Genomic DNA, 23,806 nt, shown 5'->3' on the forward strand with positions numbered 1-23,806 from the left:
TCCCTCACTCACTCTATTGCTTCTCTCTCTCTGTTTCCCTCACTCACTCTATTGCTTCTCTCTCTGTTTCTCTCTGTCTCTCTCTCTGTATCTCTGTTTCTCTCACTCACTCTATTGCTTCTCTCTCTGTTTCTCTCTGTCTCTCTCTCTCTCTGTATCTCTGTTTCTCTCACTCACTCTTGCTTCTCTCTCTCTGTTTCTCTCTGTCTCTCTCTCTCTCTCTCTCTCTCTGTATCTCTCACTCACTCTATTGCTTCTCTCTCTTTCTCTCTGTTTCTCTCTGCCTTTTTCTCTCTCCCTCTCTCTGTATCTCTGTTTCTCTCACTCACTCTATTGCTTCTCTCTCTGTTTCTCTCTGCCCCCCCTCTCTCTCTGTATCTCTGTTTCTCTCTGCCTCTCTCTCTCTCTCTCTCTCTCTCTCTCTCTGTATCTCTGTTTCCCTCACTCACTCTATTGCTTCTCTCTCTGTTTCTCTCTGCCTCTCTCTCTCTGTATCTCTCACTCACTCTATTGCTTCTCTCTCTCTCTCTCTCTCTCTCTGTATCTCTTTCCCTCACTCACTCTATTGCTTCTCTCTCTCTTTCTCTCTGCCTCTCTCTCTCTGTTTCCCTCACTCACTCTATTGCTTCTCTCTCTGTTTCTCTCTGCCCCCCTCTCTCTCTGTATCTCTGTTTCTCTCTGCCTTTCTTTCTCTCTCTCTCTCTCTCTGTTTCCCTCACTCACTCTATTGCTTCTCTCTCTCTGTTTCTCTCTGTCTCTCTCTCTCTCTCTGTATCTCTGTTTCTCTCACTCACTCTATTGCTTCTCTCTCTGTTTCTCTCTGTCTCTCTCTCTCTCTGTATCTCTGTTTCTCTCACTCACTCTATTGCTTCTCTCTCTCTGTTTCTCTCTGCCTCTCTCTCTCTCTCTCTCTCTCTGTATCTCTCACTCACTCTATTGCTTCTCTCTCTTTCTCTCTGTTTCTCTCTGCCTTTTTCTCTCTCCCTCTCTCTGTATCTCTGTTTCTCTCACTCACTCTATTGCTTCTCTCTCTGTTTCTCTCTGCCCCCCCTCTCTCTCTGTATCTCTGTTTCTCTCTGCCTTTCTCTCTCTCTCTCTCTCTCTCTCTCTCTCTCTCTCTGTATCTCTGTTTCTCTCTGCCTTTCTCTCTCTCTCTCTCTCTCTGTATCTCTGTTTCCCTCACTCACTCTATTGCTTCTCTCTCTGTTTCTCTCTGCCTCTCTCTCTCTGTATCTCTCACTCACTCTATTGCTTCTCTCTCTCTCTCTCTCTGTATCTCTTTCCCTCACTCACTCTATTGCTTCTCTCTCTGTTTCTCTCTGCCCCCCCTCTCTCTGTATCTCTGTTTCTCTCTGCCTTTCTTTCTCTCTCTCTCTCTCTCTCTCTCTGTATCTCTGTTTCCCTCACTCACTCTATTGCTTCTCTCTCTCTGTTTCCCTCACTCACTCTATTGCTTCTCTCTCTGTTTCTCTCTGTCTCTCTCTCTCTGTATCTCTGTTTCTCTCACTCACTCTATTGCTTCTCTCTCTCTGTTTCTCTCTGCCTCTCTCTCTCTCTCTCTCTCTCTCTCTCTGTATCTCTCACTCACTCTATTGCTTCTCTCTCTTTCTCTCTGTTTCTCTCTGCCTTTTTCTCTCTCCCTCTCTCTGTATCTCTGTTTCTCTCACTCACTCTATTGCTTCTCTCTCTGTTTCTCTCTGCCCCCCCTCTCTGTATCTCTGTTTCTCTCACTCACTCTATTGCTTCTCTGTCTCTTTCTCTCTGCCTCTCTCTCTCTCCCCCTCTCTGTATCTCTGTTTCCCTCACTCACTCTATTGCTTCTCTCTCTCTTTCTCTCTGTTTCTCTCTGCCTTTCTCTCTCTCTCCCCCTCTCTGTATTTCTGTTTCTCTCACTCACTCTATTGCTTCTCTCTCTCTTTCTCTCTGTTTCTCTCTGCCTTTCTCTCTCTCTCTCCCCCTCTCTGTATCTCTGTTTCTCTCACTCACTCTATTGCTTCTCTGTCTCTTTCTCTCTGCCTCTCTCTCTCTCCCCCTCTCTGTATCTCTGTTTCTCTCACTCACTCTATTGCTTCTCTCTCTCTTTCTCTCTGTTTCTCTCTGCCTTTCTCTCTCTCTCTCCCCCTCTCTGTATCTCTGTTTCTCTCACTCACTCTATTGCTTCTCTCTCTCTTTCTCTCTGTCTCTCTCTCTGCCTCTCTCTCTCTCTCTCTCTCTCTCTCCAGATGATAAGCAGACAGCAAGCGGTCAGTCAGAGGTAAGGACCTTTGTAAGTGTTAATGTGCTGAAGGAAAAGCTTAGATCCCTCTTAGCTGACTCCACTTAACCTTTTAAAGCACCACTTTGATCCTCCCTCTCTCTCTCTCTCTCTCTCTCTCTCTCTCTCTCTCTCACACACACACACACACACACACACTGACGTGTTCAGTGAATGCCTCTTATTGCATGTACCCAGAAATCTCTGCTCTGAAACAAGACCTTGATGCTGATTTTCTCGTCGATTGCTTTGCCTGAAATAGAGTGAGAGTGTAAAGTGATCCTGCTTCTGTCTCACACTGTGTTTTTCCACTTTTCCACTGAACACGCCAGACTCAGCTGTCTCCGGCCCAGAGGAAGACCAGTGTGTACACACCACCCACCATGAGAGGTGCACACACACACACACACACACACACACACACACACACTATGCCAGCAGCACCATCTGGACCTGTGATACCCCTTCCCGTGACTATTATTATTATTATTATTATTATTATTTCTCTGTCATTTTTTATTTAAAATTTTCTGTCTTCTCTCTCATACTTTTTTCTTTCTTTCTTCACCCATTCTGCCTCTTTCTTTCATTCATTCTTTCTTTCAATTTTTAAAAATCTATTATGAATATTTGTAGAATTGTATCATTAACTTTCTCTTAACTCTTCCTCATCTCATTACAGATACAATATTTCAAGAATATTTCAGGAAATTATTATTATTATTATTATTATTATTATTATTATTATTATTCCCAGCACACATTTCACTTTCCCCACCATGGGATTTGAGTCGCGTTCTTGCCGTCTCCTCGATCAGAATCACTTCACATGCTGTTATTTAGTTCCTTGCTATTTACTAGTGCATCTCAAAATTTTGTAATATCGTGAAAAAAGTTATTTTTTTCATAATTTAGTTTAAAAAGGTAAACTTTCATATATTCTGTCTTCTTTACATGTAAAGTGAAATATTTTGAGCCTTTTTTGTTTTAATTTTGCTCAGTATGGCTTATAGCTCCTGCAAATCAGAAATCCAGTATCTCAAATTATTAGAATATTTCTTTTTGAGTAAAACAGTATAAATACCGTGTTTCTCTTGGTCTAGTTCAGTCCATGCAACCACAATCATGGGGAAGACTGCTGACTTGATGGTTGTCAAGAAGACGATCATCGACACCCTCTACAAGGAGAGTAAGCCACAGAAGGTCATTGCTGAAAAGGCTGGCTAGAAAAGGTGCACAAGCAACAGGGATGAGCTCAGCCTTGAGAGGATCATCAAGAAAAGTCGATTCAAGAACTTGGGAGAGCTTCACAAGGAGTGGACTGAGGCTGGTGTCAGTGCATCAAGAGCCACCATGCACAGACGTCTTCAGGAAAGGGGCTACAACTGTCGCATTCCTAATATGAAGCCACTCCTGAACCAGAGACAACATCAGAAGCGTCTTACCTGGGCTAAGGAGAGAAAGAACTAGACTGTTGCTCAGTGGTACAAAGTCCTCTTTTCAGTAAATTTTGCATTTCATTTGGAAATCAAGGTCCTCGAGTCTGGAGGAAGAGTGGAGAGGCACAGAATCCAATGTGTTTGAAGTCCAGTGTGAAGTTTCCGCAGTCGGTGATGATTTGGGGTGCCATGTCATCTGCTCATGTTGTGGACCACTGAGCGATAGTCCAGTTCTTTCTCTCCTTAGCCAAGGTAAGACACTTCTGACGTTGGCTTCATATTAGGAATGCAACAGTTGTATCCCGTTTGCTGAAGACGTCTGTGCATGGTGGCTCTTGATGCACTGACACCAGCCTCAGTCCACTCCTTGTGAAGCTCTCCCAAGTTCTTGAATCAACTTTTCTTGATGATCCTCTCAAGGCTGCGCTCATCCCTGTTGCTTGTGCACCTTTTCCAGCCAGCCTTTTCAGCAATGACCTTCTGTGGCTTACCCTCCTTATAGAGGGAGTCGATGATCATCTTCTGGACAACCGTCAAGTCAGCAGTCTTCCGCATGACTGTGTTTGCATGGACTGAACTATTTATACTGTTTTACTCAAACTTGAAATGAAATGCTGTAATATTTTGAGATACTGGATTTCTGATTTTCATGAGCTATCATCAAAATAAAAAAGCCGTGAACGCCATCCACACTACCGCACCTCTGCATATGAATTATCCGTTCATGATAATTGATTATATTATTAGCTTTAGTTCGTGCTGCTTATGCTCATTTCATCTCTACTCATTTTGTGTCAGTTAAATATAGATGTCCGTGGACTCTTGCTCTTGTGCTGACATCTGTGTACTCTGGTATCAATGCAGTTTTAATTAGCTGTGTCTCGTAAACACGCTGATTGAATAAGTGTCCAGTCCTGCGAGAGGTCTTTCATCCTGCTAATGATTCTTTCATTCTGTTGTCTAATGAGAATCAGATGAAAAGAATAAAACTGTGGCACATGGAATTAAAAAAAACAAAACAAAGCAACAATTAAATACCTTCCCAATCTAATGCACATTTGCTTCTATTATAAAACAATCTACTGTGTCTGGATAGCATCACTTACAAAGCTCATCTTTAGAGGCATGTTTCTGTATTTAAGTAAAAAAAAAAATCACACCAGTGTAGTATATTTTCTGTACTGTAAGCCAGGCTGGGCGAAGTACTGAGAAATTATACTGACGTGAAAGTATACAGGATATAATGTGTCAAAATCATACTCAGTTGGAAGAAAGGAGCCAAAAGTGTTCAAGAGAACGGAAAAACTGCTTAATATTTTTTTTTAAGCAACTACACCATTTTGACTGAAAACATCATGTTTGAAATATTTACCATTAGCTAGGATTTGACTTACTGTCTGGTCAAGTCTGTTAGCTACTGGAATTATTGCTAATCTAACCTTAGCTACTGGAATTATTGCTAATCTAACCTTAGCTACTAGAATTATTGCTAATCTAACCTTAGTTACTGGAATTATTGCTAATCTAACCTTAGCTACTAGAATTACTGCTAATCTAACCTTAGGTACTGGAATTGTTGCTAATCTAAAGTTAGCAAATGGAATTATTGCTGATCTAACATTAGCTACTGGAATTATTGCTAATCTAACATTAGCTACTGGAAGTATTGCTGATCTAACATTAGCTACTGGAATTGTTGCTAATCTAAAGTTAGCAAATGGAATTATTGCTAATCTAACATTAGCTACTGGAAGTATTGCTGATCTAACATTAGCTACTGGAATTGTTAATCTAACATTAGCTACTGGAAGTATTGCTAATGTTAGCTACTGGAAGTATTGCTAATCTAACGTTAGGTAATGGAATTATTGCTAATCTAACTTTAGCTAATGGAATTATTGCTAATCTAACATTATCTACTGGAAGTATTGCTAATCTAACATTAGGTAATGGAATTATTGCTAATCTAACTTTAGCTACTGGAATTGTTGCTAATCTAAAGTTAGCAAATGGAATTATTGCTAATCTAACATTAGCTACTGGAAGTATTGCTGATCTAACATTAGCTACTGGAATTATTGTTAATCTAACATTAGCTACTGGAAGTATTGCTAATGTTAGCTACTGGAAGTATTGCTAATCTAACGTTAGGTAATGGAATTATTGCTAATCTAACTTTAGCTAATGGAATTATTGCTAATCTAACATTATCTACTGGAAGTATTGCTAATCTAACATTAGGTAATGGAATTATTGCTAATCTAACTTTAGCTACTGGAATTGTTGCTAATCTAACATTAGCTACTGGAATTATTGCTAATCTAATGTTAGCTAATGAAATTATTGCTAATCTAACATTATCTACTGGAAGTATTGCTAATGTTAGCTACTGGAAGTATTGCTAATCTAATGTCTGGTACTGGAATTATTGCTAATCTATTGTTAGCCACTGGAATTATTGCTAATCTAATGTCTGGTACTGGAATTATTGCTAATCTATTGTTAGCCACTGGAATTATTGCTAATCTAATGTTAGGTAATGAAATTATTGCTAATCTAACGTTAGCTAATGGAATTGTTGCTAATCTAACATTAGCTACTGGAAGTATTGCTCATGTTAGCTACTGGAATTATTGCTAATCTAACATTCACTACTGGAACTGCTAATCTAAGCTAGCAAAGAAAACATGCTAGCTTAGTTAATTTAGCTAACACTCACTGGCCACTTTAATAGGAACCTGTTCTTGATTCCTGTTCTTGGCTGCAGGAGTGGAATCCAATGTGTTCTTCTGCTGTTGCATGCTGAGATGCTTTTCTGCTCACCATGGTTGTAAAGAGTGATTATATGAGTTACTATATCCTTCCTGTCCATTTTCCTCTGACCTCTCTTTTCAACAAGGCGTTTGTTTCCACCCACAGAACTGTCGCTCACTCACTCAATGTTTTTTTGTTTTTGCACCATTCTGTGTAAACTCTAGAGAGTGTTGTGTGTGAAAACCCCAGGAGATCAGCAGTTTCTGAAATACTCAAACCAGTCCATGTGGCTCAAACCAACACCCATACCACAGTGAAAGAAAGTCACACTTTGAGATCACAATTTTTCCCATTCTGATGTTTGAAGACTGTGAACATAAACTGAATGTTATTATTTAAAAATGGAAAAACATAATTGTTTACTCTGAGACTTCTGTGCTAGACAGACATCTTGCATAGTCCATTATAATCAGAGTAGTTGATGTTGTCAAAAATGCATTCATTTTAAACAGTTTGCTTACAAACAACAAAGAGAGGGGCGGCACGGTGGTGTAGTGGTTAGCGCTGTCGCCTCACAGCAAGAAGGTCCGGGTTCGAGCCCCGTGGCCGGCGAGGGCCTTACTGTGCGGAGTTTGCATGTTCTCCCCGTATCCGCGTGGGTTTCCTCCGGGTGCTCCGGTTTCCCCCACAGTCCAAAGACATGCAGGTTAGGTTAACTGGTGACTCTAAATTGAGCGTAGGTGTGAATGTGAGTGTGAATGGTTGTCTGTGTCTATGTGTCAGCCCTGTGATGACCTGGCGACTTGATCAGGGTGTACCCTGCCTTTCGCCCGTAGTCAGCTGGGATAGGCTCCAGCTTGCCTGCGACCCTGTAGAAGGATAAAGCGGCTAGAGATAATGAGATGAGATGAGACTCATGATGTATTCTGTGGGGTGCTACACCAAACAATATACACTGAGCTAGGCTTGAGAAGAAAAAAAAAATGTTACCACTGTGAAAAATATGAACGAAAGAAAAAAGGTCAGCTATAGAAATATGGTACTAACCAGACCGTTAGGTCCGTTTCAGTAGCCCTCGGCCTCTCACCTATTACATAGCCAGGGTTACAGTGGAAGCTGGTCCTCTGGTCACTGTGAGAGTTTGACTCCCTACTCACATCTGTATTGTGGCGTGCCTCACCAGATGGCAGTAGGTATCATTTTTATGATGGTCTTTGGTATGACCCGATCATAAGTACAACTCACGATTTCCTGGTCAAGAGGTGGACACACAAACTATTAGGCTAAGTTGGGGTGTGGGCTAAACCAGAAAATCTAAGACTAGAATAGTATTAAATGTTGTATTTGTTGTAATCTCACTCATGCAGTTATTGATTATTCCCACCAGCCAGCTCTCCAGTATCACAAAACGGCTACCAATCAGAAAAGTTGCAAGCCAACAGATGCTTCCTCTGAGACATGTGAAGCCAGCCAAAAGCATCTTTTCAAACTGCTGCTCATGCTGCATCACAGGGCAGAGTAACACACTCGGAGGAAAACTGCTGTCTACCCTCTTCTACATACATATCACCAGTGGTTAGCTAGGCTTACTGTGATTGAGAGAGCAGGTGATAATCCTTACCCAGACATCATGATTAGTGATGCTTCCTTGACTCCTGGCCATGTTGGGATTTGAGCCACCCTACAATATTTTGTAATGAATCGGACTTAAGGGTGGCATGATGGTGTAATGGTTAGCACTGTCGCCTCACCCCAAGAAAGTTCTGGGTTTGAGCCAGGAGGGCCTTTCTGTGTGGAGTTTGCATGTTCTCCCTGTGTCCGTGTGGGTTTCCTCCGCGTGCTCCGGTTTCCCCCACAGTCCAAAGACATGCAGGTTAGATTAATTGGTGGCTCTAAATTGAACATGGATGTGAGTGTGAATGGTTGTTTGTCTCTGTGTCAGCCCTGTGATGACCTGGTGACTTGTCCAGGGTGAACCCCGCCTCTCGCCCGTAGTCAGCTGGGATAGGCTCCAGCTTGCCTGCGACCCTGTAGAACAGGATAAGCAGCTGGATGGATGGATGGATGGAATTTGACTTAATTCTATTTCCCAAAATATAAAGAAACCAGTAGCCCAATTTTAAGCACTATAACCCTTAAAAGGGAAGCCATGGAGGAAGCCATGACCTAATGGTTAGAGAAGCAGGTTTGGGACCAAAAGGTTGCTGGTTCAGTTCCCTGGACCAGCAGAAATGGATGAAGTGCCCTTGAGCAAGGCATCTAACCCCCAACTGCTTCCCAGGCTGCTTTGGGTATGTTGTATGTCGCTCTGGATAAAAGTGTCTGCTAAATGCCTGTAATGTAAAAGTACTTTCTTATTATGTAAATTTACTTTGTAAACGCATTGTGCAGTGGCACACATGAGGATGGGCTTCATACCTGAGAGTTCACATGAAAATAAAAAGCTCCTAGTTGTGCCACTTTTTTGTTGCATCCTTATACGTATCTCTAGTATCACCCAGATGAGGTGTGAACCTTTCAGCAATGTGCCTGCTATTCATATCCATATTTATATCTGTTTAGAACACATTATCTCTTCAGACCCAATAATGTATACATATTTGGTTACATCCCTAGGTTCTGGAAAGTTTGATTTGTTGCAAATATGAGTTTAATTCTTTGAAATGTTTTCTCAGAGCCGAAAGTATCATTGTCAGTGGGAGTGGTTTCTTCCAGGATGACTCTGCTCCATCCCACAGGACACCAGGTCTCACTGAGCTATATATTGTGGACAAAAATGACTCATGCTATGGCCTTCACACTCACCAGATCTCAACTCAATTGAACACCTTTGGGTGAATCTGGAATTATGCGTTAGACAGCGCTCTCCACCACCACTATCCAAACACCAAATGAGGGAAAATCTTTTGGAAGGACCATGTTTATCATTCTACAGCTCCACAGAGATGTATCGAATCTGTGCCAATGTGCATCAAAGCTGTTCTCGTGGTGGTCCAATACCTTACTAAGATGCAGATATGAACTGACCCTAACCATATCAAACCATCTGCCACACACACACAGTGCCAAGCAGATAGCAGCAGCACACCATGTGCTGTTTATTCTGCATCATCTGCATCCTGCCTCCTAAAAGGATCAAGTAACACTTCCCTACTGTGTGATGTACAGTTCACTGATTTGCCTTTCTGTTTACATTCATCATCTCCTTTTTCCCCTCATATATATTTCATCCCTGACAGATTGCACTGCATGGGGCTTCTCTTTATCCTGCTAATGTTCCTCAGTGTGGATTTAATGGATTCTGTCAAGACTTTCTAAGAAGGAGGCTGGTGTTTCATTATTTCTAAAAATGTCCAAACAGGTGATTTAGATGCTGTCTGATCAAAAACTGGTTCTGTCATATGCTTAAATGAATCAGAGGACATTGAAAGAACTCAAGCTGTGGTAGATTCATTTTTGTCAACTTTGACAGCAAGACTTTGTCCTCATGTCAACTCTGTTTCCTCATGCGTCTTCTTCTTTTGTCTATCACCTATTTGCTCACTTGTTTGAGTACATCAGTACAATCAGGCTTTCTTCTTCTTCTGGCTGCTCCTGTTATGGCTCACCACTGCTGATCTGTTCTGCGTATTTGATTTGGCATAAGTTTTACCCCAGATGCCATTCCTGACGCAACCCTCCCCAATCTTTCTGGGTTTGGGACCTGCACTGGATTGGGTATTTTACTGTACCTAATCCACGTCTTTGAACTGTGGGGGAAACCAGAGCACCAGGAGGAAACCCATGCAGACACGGGGAGAACATGTAAACTCCACATAGAAAGGCCCCCGTCGCCCGTGAGATTCAAACCTGGAACCTTCCTGCTGTGAGGCGACAGTGATAACCACTCCACCACCATACCGCTTTACAGTCCTTTATCTCAGGATGAACTCTCACTCAGCTGTAATGATCCAAAAGCCAGTTATGATCCTTGCTTTGTATCACCTCATCAGCCTGTTTTTTCACTTTTTACTCTTTTAATGATCTCCATTTCTACAAGATCCCAGAGCATGGGAAAAGCTTATGTAGCTCAATTTCCATCACTGGTGGTTAAACTTCTAACATCTGTGATGGACGGAAGACATATTGCGTAGCTTAAAATGCATTTTACGTCCATATTGTTGTAAGATCAAAAAAGATATGAACAGAATAGAGGCCAGTGAAGGAGTGAAGTGGACAGAGGAAGGGCCATGACAGAGCCATTTCCTGGAATGGACGGATTAATCCACATTAGCGTGGCTTATCGATCAGCGGGTGCAGATGCATCATTTCAGAGTGCTGGACTTAAATGGGCAGGCTAGCTGAGCACGGCAAAACTCTCAGTAATGAGGAAAGAGTCAGCAGCAGCAAACACATAGCTTCTCAGTGTTGGCTGACTTTCAAGCAAATGTAGTGCTACACTAGCTTGTATTTTAACAATCACATTGTTTAGCATTTTATGGGTTTGGAATCTTGCTGAACAAACTAGGCACTATAGATCATGCACTTGACTATCTAGTACATGGATTTTTGTAGATTTAACCAAGGGTGTTTCTAGCTATTGAAAAGACCAGGGGCTGAGTCCAGTTTTCCTGGGGCTTGTATTTTAAGGGAGATTGGCATAGATACAGTATGTTGGGGAGGTTATATCTAACTTTACAAGAAATATTATCACCCACACACATTCAAAGGTTATGACATCTTTATTAGTGATTTTTTTTGCACTGCTCTTTCTAAATTTCTGTAGTTCGCTTCAGTTTCTGTCTCCTTATTATTAAGTTATTATCAACACCCATCATGTCTCAGGAAACTGACGCATGTGTCAATTGACTTAAATATCACAAGCAAAATTTAAGCGACAAATTCTAAGCTACATTATTATATTACAACCTGGTGCATCCAAAAAAAGAAAGTTTTAGTACATGGCTCATTGAAACTGTGACCTGATTGTAGTGCAGATACCGAGATATACTCGCTGATTTTTTAATTATTAAGGTTTAAAAAATAAACAAAATAAATATCTATATGGGATTGAGCTGAAAAGTTTATGGTATAAATTTATATTTAATAGTAGGGCCAAGCTTTCGTTTTTTCGCTCGTGACATGAATGCAGTGAAAAGCAAGCTGAGCAAGTCCTGTTGGATTTTTAACAGGGCATCGGAACTTCGGGCATCGATAACATCCTATATTCCCGGACTGCACTGTAGACTACATGTAAAGGGTGTGCGCCATCCTTTTATGCTTATGGTATCGTTAACGTGCATGTTCACAAGCCAAAATTATAAGATGCTGCAGTGGGCTTACTGCATACACATACATGTCGGCTGTCTGGCTACTGCTCGTATTCATTAATAGGGTCTCCCTGTACTCACTATACCCTGTGTATGTACAGTACATGGTACATGTGCCGTTTTGAGAGGTGAGCCTCACTTTGATTTTTACAACAGTGGCTGGATCGGTATGTGAGAGATGTTGATTTTTGCAACAGCTCTGAAGAAAATCTGCTTGAAATCCCCTGAGTCTTGGGAACTAAGAGTTATTATACGACTTGTTCACATGCAGCTCACACAATCATTGTACAATTATTTCAGTCTATTAGACTCAGCAGCTCAGATTGCAATTACTGACTGTAGCAAATCCCTGATGTGGGTGGAGTACAGAAGCATGGCAGGTGGGAACTGAAGTTCTTACAAACTTTTTTTTTTTTTAGATATATATATCTTTTCAGCCTCACTCCCACACACGCACACATGCATTCTGGTCGGGAGCCTCTTTTCTCTGCTCTCCCCCTCCTTTTATGCTCCGTCCCTGTAACAAACACACACACACATTAACTGACAGCAGGTGGAATGACTTAGCCACTTACTTTCCCTGACTCTGCCCTCCATTCACAGACTGCTGCTTGGCCATGCCCCTGCTGCCACATACCCCCACTGCCTGACTCAGGCTGGGGAGCCATCCGGCCTGAAGCTGACTCCCCCCTCTGCCGGGACAGGAAGTCCGCCACCACCATCTGTGCCCCTGGCCTGTGGATCACCTCGAACTTAAATGGCTGGAGGGTGAGATACCAATGGGCAATCCGTGCATTGGCATCCTTCATGCGGTGGAGCCACTGGAGGGGCGCGTGGTCCAAACAGATGGTGAAAGCGCGCCCCAGCAAGTAGTATCGGAGGGCGAGGACTGCCCACTTGATGGCAAGACACTCTTTTTTGATGGTGCTGTACTTGCTTTCACGCATCGAGAGTTTCCAGCTGATGTACAGCACGGGGTGCTCCTCGCCCTCTACCTTCTGGGACAAAACGGCCCCCAGCCCTCTGTCCAATGCATCATCCAGATATGCAGCTGCATAAGCAGCATGAGGGCAGAGGACCCTGTCCATAAGCCACTGGAATGTAGCGGGCGCCCCAAACAACCCAAAAGGGAGCGTGACAAATTGGTGTAATCCAAACGGTGTGGAAAAGGCCGTTTTCTCTCGGGCTAGAGGAGTCAAGGGGATCTGCCAATATCTCTTTGTTAGACCCAGTGTTGAATAAAAGCGAGCAGTGCCTAACTGATCAAGCAACTCATCAATGCGAGGCATTGGGTATGCGTCAAATTTAGACACCGCGTTAACCTTTCTATAGTCCACACAGAACCAGATCGACCCATTGGTCTTGGGAACCAGGACCACTGGGCTGCTCCAGTCACTGTGGGACTCCTCAATTATGCTCATTTCAAGCATGGCCTTGAGTTCATCCCGAACCACCTTTTTCTTGTGTTTGGGCAAGCGGTAAGGGCGGCTACACACTACCACCCCCGGGAGCATTTTGATGTGATGTTCTATGAGGTGGGTATGACCAGGAAGGGGCAAGAACACGTCAGAAAATTCCTTTTGCAATTTGGCCACCTCCGTGAGTTGGGCCGGTGAGAGGTGGTTTCCACAAGGGACCGGAGTGGTCAGAGATGTTATCTTTTTCACCTCCAGCCCCAGCTCCGCCTTCTCCGGGACTACCGACGCCAATGCCATGGGGACCCCCTCATTCCAGCGTTTTAAAAGGTTGAGGTGGTAGATTTGCAATGTCCTGCCCCTATCCATTCGCCTCACCTCATAGTTGACGTCCCCGACTTGCTGTGTGACCTTGAAGAGCCCTTGCCACTTGGTGACTAATTTGGAGCTCGATGTGGGCAATAATATGAGCATTTTTTCTCCCAGCATGAACTCTCTAAGGTGCGTGCCCCTGTCATACAACCGGATTTGACATTCTTGTGCCTGCCGCAAATTCTCCTGGGTTAGGTGCGTGAGGGTGTGGAGTTTTGCATGCAGGTCAAGAACATACTGGATTTCAATTTTGCTAGGTGAAGGTCCCTCCTCCCAATTTTCCCATAGCACGTCCAGAATGCCACGCGGCTTACGCTCATATAATAATTCAAAGGGAGAAAACCCTGTGGAGGCTTGCAGGACCTCTCATACTGCGAATAACAGGGGCTTGAGCCACTTATCCCAATTACGTGCATCTTCACTTACGAATTTCCGGATTATGTTCTTGAGTGCTTGGTTAAATTGCTCTACTAAGCCATCTGTTTGTGGGTGATACACTGGTGCGGATAGACTTAATCCCCAATAACCCATACAGCTCACGCAGTGTGCGTGACATAAATGAAGTGCCTTGGTCTGTCAGGATTTCTTTTGGAATCCCGACCCGGGAGATAAAGCGGAAGAGTGCTTCCGCAATACTGCGTGCTGAGATATTGCGGAGAGGCACTGCTTCCGGATATCGCGTTGCATAGTCCACCAGAACTAGAATAAAGCAACACCCTCATGCCGACCGATCTAATGGCCTGACAAGATCCATCCCAATTTGCTCAAACGGGGTCTTGATTAGAGGGAGAGGGTACAAAGGCATTTTTGGAGTGGCCGCGGGATTTACTAATTGGCATTAACGGCATGCTGCACACCACCAACAGACATCCCCATGAATCCCTGGCCAATAGAACCGGGCCGTTATTCGGGCTACTGTTTTATCTTGTCCTAAGTGTCCAGCCATGGGATTAAAGTGAGCTGCATGGAATATGAGTTCCCTGTGGCTCTTTGGGATTAACAATTGGGTTATTCGTTCACTAGTTTGAATGTCCTACATCACTCGGTACAATCTATCTTTAATAATAGCAAAATAAGGGAAGGTCGGTGCCGCGCTTGGCTGAAGAGTTTGACCATCAATTACTCTCACTTGGTCAAACGCATGCCGCAGAGTCTCATCTCATGACTGCTCTAACGGGAAATACTCAAGAGAATCCCCGAGAGAGGGAGGAGGAGCGGGCTGCTCCTCACTCTGACGTGGTGCTGACGTAGATGGCTCTGTGACAGCTTCTCCAGTCAATGCCACACTGGGATCTTCCCATGACCTACTAGTGCAGGACCCACTACGTGTTAAATATTTCCTCAGCTTTTTAAACCCTGGCCAATCAGTACCTAAAATCAATGAGTGGGTGAGACGAGGACTTGCCACCACCTTTACTCTATGCATTTGGCCCTGAAATAGAATATGGACAGACACTAAGGGATAATTATGAACATCCCCATGCACACACAACATTTTCACTGCTTGTGCTCTCCTCGATGCCTCACCTTGCACCAGGCATTGGTGAATTGAGGTCTGATTACAACCAGAATCCACCAAAACATGATATGTATCCCCTTGAACACTTACCGGTATGCGATACGTTCCAGCTCGATCGGGGGCGGTCTCTGGCGCATCAGGGATCCAGATCACGGCTTCCACCTCCCTTGCGGAGCCCTGATTCTGGAGATGCCCCGGCTCCCCGCCGTGCCAGCATCCCGGCCCAGGCTTTTCCTATGTACCGGTGTTTAGGGCATCACTCACCTGAGGAGGGAAAGACACAGACATGGAAGAGGGAGACGGGAGGACACCACGGGTGCGACGGGCCGGCTGGGGGGGAGTTGGCCCCCGCCTCCGCAGTGGGTGAATGGGGTGAAAAGGAGAGAGAGGGGGGAGAGAAGAGAAATGAGGAGAGGCGCCTTCGCCTTGTCCACCTGTCATCGGAACCGCCACCAGATGGTCCTCTGCCAACTCGATGGCTCGCTGGAGAGATGCCAGGCGGTGCACTGGACACATTCTGCCATTCCTTCCAGAAGCCGAGAGATGAACTGTTCCAGTGCCACCAGGTCGATGATCCTGTCGGCGTTGCAGTCTTCCGCCCTCAGCCACTGCTGCTGTGCTGCGAGCTGTGCCTCGCCTGTCAAGAGTAGGAGGAGGCAAGCTGCGCGCTGCTCAATTGGCCACCCCCACCCTTGGGCCGTTTGCTCGAAGAGAGCGATAAAGGCTTCAGGCTCGTCATGCGGGCCCATCTTCGTGAGGGTGACGTGAGGGGAGTCCAGGGTGGTAATGTTGGACGACCCTGCTTACGCCAGCAGATGCTGGAACACCTGGCGATCTTCCCACTGGGCCAGTATTAAGCCTTCAAAGCGTTGTTCCTGGTCCTTCTGGAGGGTGGTCAGTGCTTGATGCTGGTTCTGCTGGGCAGCAGTGAGGGCATGGATGAGCTCCATAATTGGCGAGGACTCCATGAGGTGGTTCCCTTCCGTACTCGATCCCAGGTTTCAGCACCACTAAAGCATATCCCTGATGTAGATGGAGTACAGAAGCATGGCAGGCAGGACCTGAAGTTCTTACAAACTTATATATATATATATATATATATATATAATTTTTTTTTTTTTCAGCCTCATGCACACACACATGCATTCTGATCGGGAGCCTCTTTTCTCTGCTCTCCCCCTCCTTTTGTCCCTGTAACAAACACACATTAATTGACAGCAGGTGGAATGACTTAGCCACTTACCCTCCCCGACCCCGCCCTCCATTCACAGACTGCTGCTTGGCCACGCCCCCGCTGCCACACTGACTTTGTATTATAGACATGCAACTCTTGCAGTCTTTGTTTATAGTTGTCTCGGTATTAAGCTCTGTCTTAAGTGGCCCCTTACATTCCCTCAGTGTACCTGGGTATATTCACTGTCTGATATGTACATTGAATGTCCTGAGCAGGAGCTCAGACTGCAGTTGCTAAAATAGTAATAATTTATTGATATAAAGTGTTTTGTGGTCAGTGTACTACAGTGTAGTGTGTCATGTGGTAATGCATTATATGACAATGCAACTTTCATAAATATTACCATATGTCAGTTGTAATTATGTTCTACACATACACCTGCAACTCTGACAATATCATTTTTGATGACTTATAAAATGGTTTCGAAAGTTTCTACTTTTAAAACATATTTTTGATATAGTAATTTTCTTTAAAGCTGTACTGCCTTTCAGATTTTTCAAATGTAGGTCATAAAAAGAATTTTCCTGACACCCAATTATTTGTGTTTAGTGGACTGAAAGCTACTGAATCCGAATCACAGACTTCCAATTGCATTAGTTTTTTTTTTTTTTTTTAAACAGAACAATTAATGGGGGCGGCACGGTGGTGTAGTAGTTAGCACTGTCGCCTCACAGCAAGAAGGTCCGGGTTTGAGCCCCGTGGCCGGCGAGGGCCTTTCTGTGTGGAGTTTGCATGTTCTCCCCGTGTCCGCGTGGGTTTCCTCCGGGTGCTCCGGTTTCCCCCACAGTCCAAAGACATGCAGGTTAGGTTAACTGGTGACTCTAAATTGACCGTAGGTGTGAATGTGAGTGTGAATGGTTGTCTGTGTCTATGTATGTGTCAGTCCTGTGATGACCTTGCGACTTGTCCAGGGTGTACCCCGCCTTTCGCCCGTAGTCAGCTGGGATAGGCTCCAGCTTGCCTGCGACCCTGTAGAAGGATAAAGCGGCTAGAGATAATGAGATGAGATGAGAACAATTAATGACTTCAGAGCCACGTGGCCCTAAATTCTCCGCTATTTTTTCCTGCTTCACTATGACCCAATTCAAGATATTACGTCATGCATCACGTGGTGGGCTTTACCCGTTCACGCAAGGCATTGTGGGATACAAATTTGAAACAGGAGAGAAAAATGGAGACGTGAGTGTGCGAATGAAACGTGAAAGACCGACTACAGTAACGGAAAGAAAGCGAGAAGAAAAGATGTTATGTTATATACGAAGGAAAGGAAACGCAGGACCAAACTAATAAATATGGGCGCTCAGCGAGCACCTCGGTGTGATCAGCTGTTCGTTTAGCGACAGAATGATGGAACTGTTAGTGCACACTCAAAGGTAAACCTGTAGATGGCAGTAATGCAACACTGTGGATGCCAGCTGCCGTAAAACCCAAAAGAAGAAGAAGGTAAACCTGCGCATGCGCACACGGACTTCCTCTGTCTGCTTGACTGCGCAAAGCGAGCGATTTCATGCAGATTATTTGCTTTAATCCCTTCAAATTAAATAACTTCCCAGCCACAGAATGGCCTGTTTTTTTTTTTTTTTTTAGATATTACAGACCCAGCACAGGATAAGTGGCGACAGATAATGGATGGATGGATGGATGGTATTACAGAAATAAACAGATATCACAATGAACAAATTTCAGAGGGAACTAAATTTCACCGATTTTATGAAATCGAAAGGCCGTCTAGCTTTAAGAGATTTCATTTACAATATGTCTCTGACAGCTCAAAATGCATCTCTGGGTTGACGCCCCCCTTCTAATTTTCCTGGATCTGCCCCGACAACATTCAAAATCTCAGTTGACATCCCATCTCACAAGACTATGATCATAGAAATATGTCTTCCAAGTTTCTCTCACACACGCACACACACAAACACCATTTTCTCCAATGCATCCAGTCTCAGTTAACTGCAGCAGCTCAATTGTAGTATCTGGACAACAGAAATGTATGTTGACATTAATATTATGTGGCAAAACAAAAACAAACAAAGCCATTTTATCCCTGTACGTGATTAATATGCCAAAGGCTGGCTATGGGATGGTCGGCTGCCTTGCATGTACTATTAAAACAATGATTAAATGATGTCAGGGCAACTATTGGTGTCTACATGAACATAGATTGTTGACCTGTTCAGTAAACTTAGTCGGGGCAAATAGACCCCCACTGTAGATCTTCATTAGACCACTCAAACTTTAGAGCTCGCCTGGCTCCTTAATCATACAGAATCTATGCCGGAAATTCAATATAACCAGGCTACACGGAGCAGCTTTTGTGCATCAACATACGGTAATTCGATAGGTTACACTGTTGATATATTCTACTGTATACACACCCACGGTCGATGACTTACCATCTGTTTTCATCCTGAAAAATCCAACAATAGTGGATTGGTCTTTTTGAAGTCGTCTTCCGACCAGTTCTGAATGTTCTTCTGTTGGCGGTTATCAAAATTTTGAATGTGCACTGTGCAGCGCTCAATTATACCCCCTGCCCCCTCCATCTTCGGATGCTGCAAGTCAAGTTCTGATCTGTTTCAGTCAGTTGTTTTCTATTAATCTCTATTTGAGAGTGAAAATACCCGGGGCTAGGCACAAAATACCCGAGGTTATAGCCCTGAGTGATAGGACCTAACGATGCCACTGGATTTAACATCTTAAATGAACACTAGATGAATGAGCCCATGAATAAATGTTAAAATTCCATTGCCTTTCCCTGGCTTAATCCCTTCTGCTTCATAAAACAAACTATGTTCACTGTGAGTTATTGTTATTCATCAAAGTCAAAGTCCTTTCCACACCAGGATCTAGTCTTCCCAGGCAGTCTCCTGTCTCAGTACTAACCAGCTCTTTGAGGCGCATGGGTGCAGCGCCGATCTCCGTTTCCATAGCCCTCGGCCTCTCGCCTATACAACTAGGGTTGCAGTCGGGGGCTAGTTCTCTGGTAATCACTAGAGTTTGACTTCCCTACTCACATGTGTATTGCAACGTGCCTTGCCAGATGGCAGTAGGTACCATTTTTATGATGGTCTTTGGTATGACCCAACTGTAAGTAGCACTCACGATCTCCCGATCAAGAAGCAGACACGCTAACCACTAGGCCAGCTCGCAGTTATTGTTACTGTATTAATAGTGCACTACAATCTTAGCACTTACGGTATGTTTATATTGAGATATTTGTGATGTGTTTAGCTATTCTGGTGTTTTATTCTATTGTTATTCCTGAGAGACGTTCATGGTTGTCTGCCATGCTGATGTCACAAGGAGACTGTTATTACTAATGCAGGTACAAAGTGGTTTAATCAGAGAAAACTTTTCAGCAGTCTCAAACATAAGTGTTAATGATCAGGTTTCTCTGTTAGCTCCTAAAACCAAAAGAGCAAGAGCGTCTTATTTCCCCACTCACCATTTTCCATCTCGGCTTGGCTAGTTAGCAATGTATGAGATGACGAGCATGATGGTGTTGATGGTGTTAGAATGAAAGTTGAAGCTTTGAAAGCTGATCTGAAAGCTGATCAGAGACCTAGACAGACTAAAGAACTAAAGCACCACCGCATTACTCTTTTTAGATACAGATGAAGAGAGGGATGAATCCTACTGGGACCACTATGAATGGGCATTGTGCATACTGTAGGAAACCATTAATCAAAGTTAAAGTGCTGTAGACCAACATGCCAATAAAAGAAGTTAAAACTAACTAATTGAATTACAAAATAAATATTGGACATCATTTTTGGATCTCATTCCAAAATCTTGGATTTTTCCTTTCAGGATTCTTTGATTTTTCCATCCAACACATGGTTCTTAGCTTCCTAAGAAGCCTTGCCATGGCAGTAATTTCAGTATTTGTGAATGATGGTAGTCATGTGATTTTAGTATGGATATCTATGGCACTTGGGCAATGTCAGTTTGTGTTTGTGATGGCAACCAGTGCCATCTTTGGCATCTTCACCTCTTTTCCATTTTTCCCTGCTCATGCTTTACTATATCTGTGAATGGATTGAGTCTGTTTTCTCTTCCTCTTCCTCTCTTTCTCTTGATGAAGTCTCTTTTACATCAAATAGCTTCATACAACCCCGATTCCAAAAAAGTTGGGATGCTGTGTAAACTGTAAATAAAAACAGAATGTGAAGATTTGCAATCATGGAAACTCTATATTTCATTGAAAATAGTACAAATACTATAGTAAAAAAATAGTAAAAAGTATCAAATGTTGAAACTAAGAAATGTTATTGTTTTTTGAAAAATATATGCTTATTTTGAATTTGATGTCAACAATGCATTTCAGAAAAATTGGAACAGGGGCGTGTTTAACACTGTGTGGCATCACCTCTACTTTTAACAACACTCTGTAAATGTTTGGGAACTGAGGAGACCAATTGCTGTAGTTCTGAAAGAGAAATTTTGTCCCATTCTTGCCTCATATACAATTTCAGTTGCTCAACAGTTCGGGGTCTCCTTTGTCATATTTTGTGCTTCATAATGCATGAAATGTTTGAAATTGGAGACAGGTCTGGACTGCAGCAGGCCAGTTTAGCACCTGGGCTCTTTTACTACAGAGCCATGCAGTTTAAATATGTGCAAAAAGCGGTTTGGTGTTGTCTTGCTGAAAGAAGGAAGGCCTTCCCGGAAAAAAGATTTTGTCTGGATGGCAGCATATTGCTCTGAAACGTGTTTATATCATTCAGCATTAATGATGCCTTCCCAGATGTACAAGCTACCCATGTCATGTGCACTAATGCCCCCTCATACCATCACAGACGCTGGCTTTTGAACTGAGAGACTCCGCCTCTCTGGAATCCTCTTTTTACACCCAATCATATTACTGACCTGTTGCCATTTAACCAAATCAGATTTTTTTTGTATTACACAAGTTTTTTAGTCTTTTGTTGCCCTGTCCCAACTTTTCCGAAATGTGTTGTTGATATCGAATTCAAAATGAGCATATACTTTTCAAAAAACAATAAAATTTCTTAGTTTCAACATTTGTTATGTTGTCTTCGTATTATTTTCAATGAAATACATGGTTTCCAAGATTTGCAAATCTGTTGTGTTTTTATTTACAGTTTACACAGTGTCCCAACTTTTTTGGAATGGGAGGGTTGTACATCATGATAGAAATTTTCCACATAAAATTACAAGTATAAATGCAGCCAAGATAATTTAAAACGTGTTTAAATTCAATCACTGGGACCACTTTAGGAAGTCTGAGACACATTTTAGCCTCAGGTTATACAAATACACAGTAAATACATCCACCTTTCCAAGTTGCCTGAACAAACAAAACTCTTCCCAATACATTACACTTTTTTGCACATGGTCAAAGATTCTGATGGAAAATAATAGTCATGGAAGACATGCATACTAGTTGATGTACACAAGAAACAAATTTGTTTATTATCCATTTGGACAGGGGTGGTACGGTGGTGTAGTGGTTAGCGCTGTCGCCTCACAGCAAGAAGGTCTGGGTTCGAGCCCTGTGGCCGGCGAGGGCCTTTCTGTGCGGAGTTTGCATGTTCTCCCCGTGTCCGCGTGGGTTTCCTCCGGGTGCTCCGGTTTCCCCACAGTCCAAAGACATGCAGGTTAGGTTACTGGTGACTCTAAATTGAGCGTAGGTGTGAATGTGAGTGTGAATGGTTGTCTGTGTCTATGTGTCGGCCCTGTGATGACCTGGCAACTTGTCCAGGGTGTACCCCGCCTTTCACCCGTAGTCAGCTGGGATAGGCTCCAGCTTGCCGGCGACCCTGTAGAAGGATAAAGCAGATAGAGATGATGAGATGAGATCCATTTGGACAGCTGTTTGTGAATATCGAATCATCATACAACCCCGATTCCAAAAAAGTTGGGACAAATACAAATTGTAAATAAAAACGGAATGCAATGATGTGGAAGTTTCAAAATTCCATATTTTATTCAGAATAGAACATAGATGACATATCAAATGTTTAAACTGAGAAAATTTATCATTTAAAGAGAAAAATTAGGTGATTCTAAATTTCATGACAACAACACATCTCAAAAAAGTTGGGACAAGGCCATGTTTCCCACTGTGAGACATCCCCTTTTCTCTTTACAACAGTCTGTAGATGTCTGGGGACTGAGGAGACAAGTTGCTCAAGTTTAGGGATAGGAATGTTAACCCATTCTTGTCTAATGTAGGATTCTAGTTGCTCAACTGTCTTAGGTCTTTTTTGTCATATCTTCCGTTTTATGATGCGCCAAATGTTTTCTATGGGTGAAAGATCTGGACTGCAGGCTGGCCAGTTCAGTACCCGGACCCTTCTTCTACGCAGCCATGATGCTGTAATTGATGCAGTATGTGGTTTGGCATTGTCATGTTGGAAAATGCAAGGTCTTCCCTGAAAGAGATGTCGTCTGGATGGGAGCATATGTTGCTCTAGAACCTGGATATACCTTTCAGCATTGATGGTGTCTTTCCAGATGTGTAAGCTGCCCATGCCACACGCACTAATGCAACCGCATGCCATCAGAGATGCAGGCTTCTGAACTGAGCGCTGATAACAACTTGGGTCGTCCTTCTCCTCTTTAGTCCGAATGACACGGCGTCCCTGATTTCCATAAAGAACTTCAAATTTTGATTCGTCTGACCACAGGACAGTTTTCCACTTTGCCACAGTCCATTTTAAATGAGCCTTGGCCCAGAGAAGACGTCTGCGCTTCTGGATCATGTTTAGATACGGCTTCTTCTTTGAACTATAGAATTTTAGCTGGCAACGGCGGATGGCACGGTGAATTGTGTTTACAGATAATGTTCTCTGGAAATATTCCTGAGCCCATTTTGTGATTTCCAATACAGAAGCACGCCTGTATGTGATGCAGTGCCGTCTAAGGGCCCGAAGATCACGGGCACCCAGTATGGTTTTCCGGCCTTGACCCTTACGCACAGAGATTCTTCCAGACTCTCTGAATCTTTTGATGATATTATGCACTGTAGATGATGATATGTTCAAACTCTTTGCAATTTTCCACTGTCGAACTCCTTTCTGATATTGCTCCACTATTTGTCGGCACAGAATTAGGGGGATTGGTGATCCTCTTCCCATCTTTACTTCTGAGAGCCGCTGCCACTCCAAGATGCTCTTTTTATACCCAGTCATGTTAATGACCTATTGCCAATTGACCTAATGAGTTGCAATTTGGTCCTCCAGCTGTTCCTTTTTTGTACCTTTAACTTTTCCAGCCTCTTATTGCCCCTGTCCCAACTTTTTTGAGATGTGTTGCTGTCATGAAATTTCAAAATGTCTCACTTTTGACATTTGATATGTTGTCTATGTTCTATTGTGAATACAATATCAGTTTTTGAGATTTGTAAATTATTGCATTCTGTTTTTATTTACAATTTGTACTTTGTCCCAACTTTTTTGGAATCGGGGTTGTAGATGCCCATGGAAAAATGTAGTTATTGGTAAATTGGTAAATGGTTTGCTCTGGTCCGTCATTTTTGGCA

The 23,806-nt window shown here is 43.2% G+C and overlaps 1 protein-coding gene across 1 annotated transcript in view; it reads left to right on the forward strand.

Moving 5' to 3' along the window:
* ppp1r1c (protein phosphatase 1, regulatory (inhibitor) subunit 1C) overlaps positions 1–23,806 on the forward strand; it is an 85,068-nt gene that overhangs the window by 27,789 nt on the left and 33,473 nt on the right. Inside the window, exons 3-4 of the mRNA XM_060928584.1 lie at positions 2,222–2,254; positions 2,587–2,644. Of these exons, the coding sequence (XP_060784567.1) occupies positions 2,222–2,254; positions 2,587–2,644 (91 nt within the window). The remainder of the gene's footprint in view (positions 1–2,221; positions 2,255–2,586; positions 2,645–23,806) is intronic.

This window comes from Neoarius graeffei, chromosome 9 (genome assembly GCF_027579695.1).
Source record: "Neoarius graeffei isolate fNeoGra1 chromosome 9, fNeoGra1.pri, whole genome shotgun sequence".
In the NCBI taxonomy this organism is placed as follows: domain Eukaryota; kingdom Metazoa; phylum Chordata; class Actinopteri; order Siluriformes; family Ariidae; genus Neoarius; species Neoarius graeffei.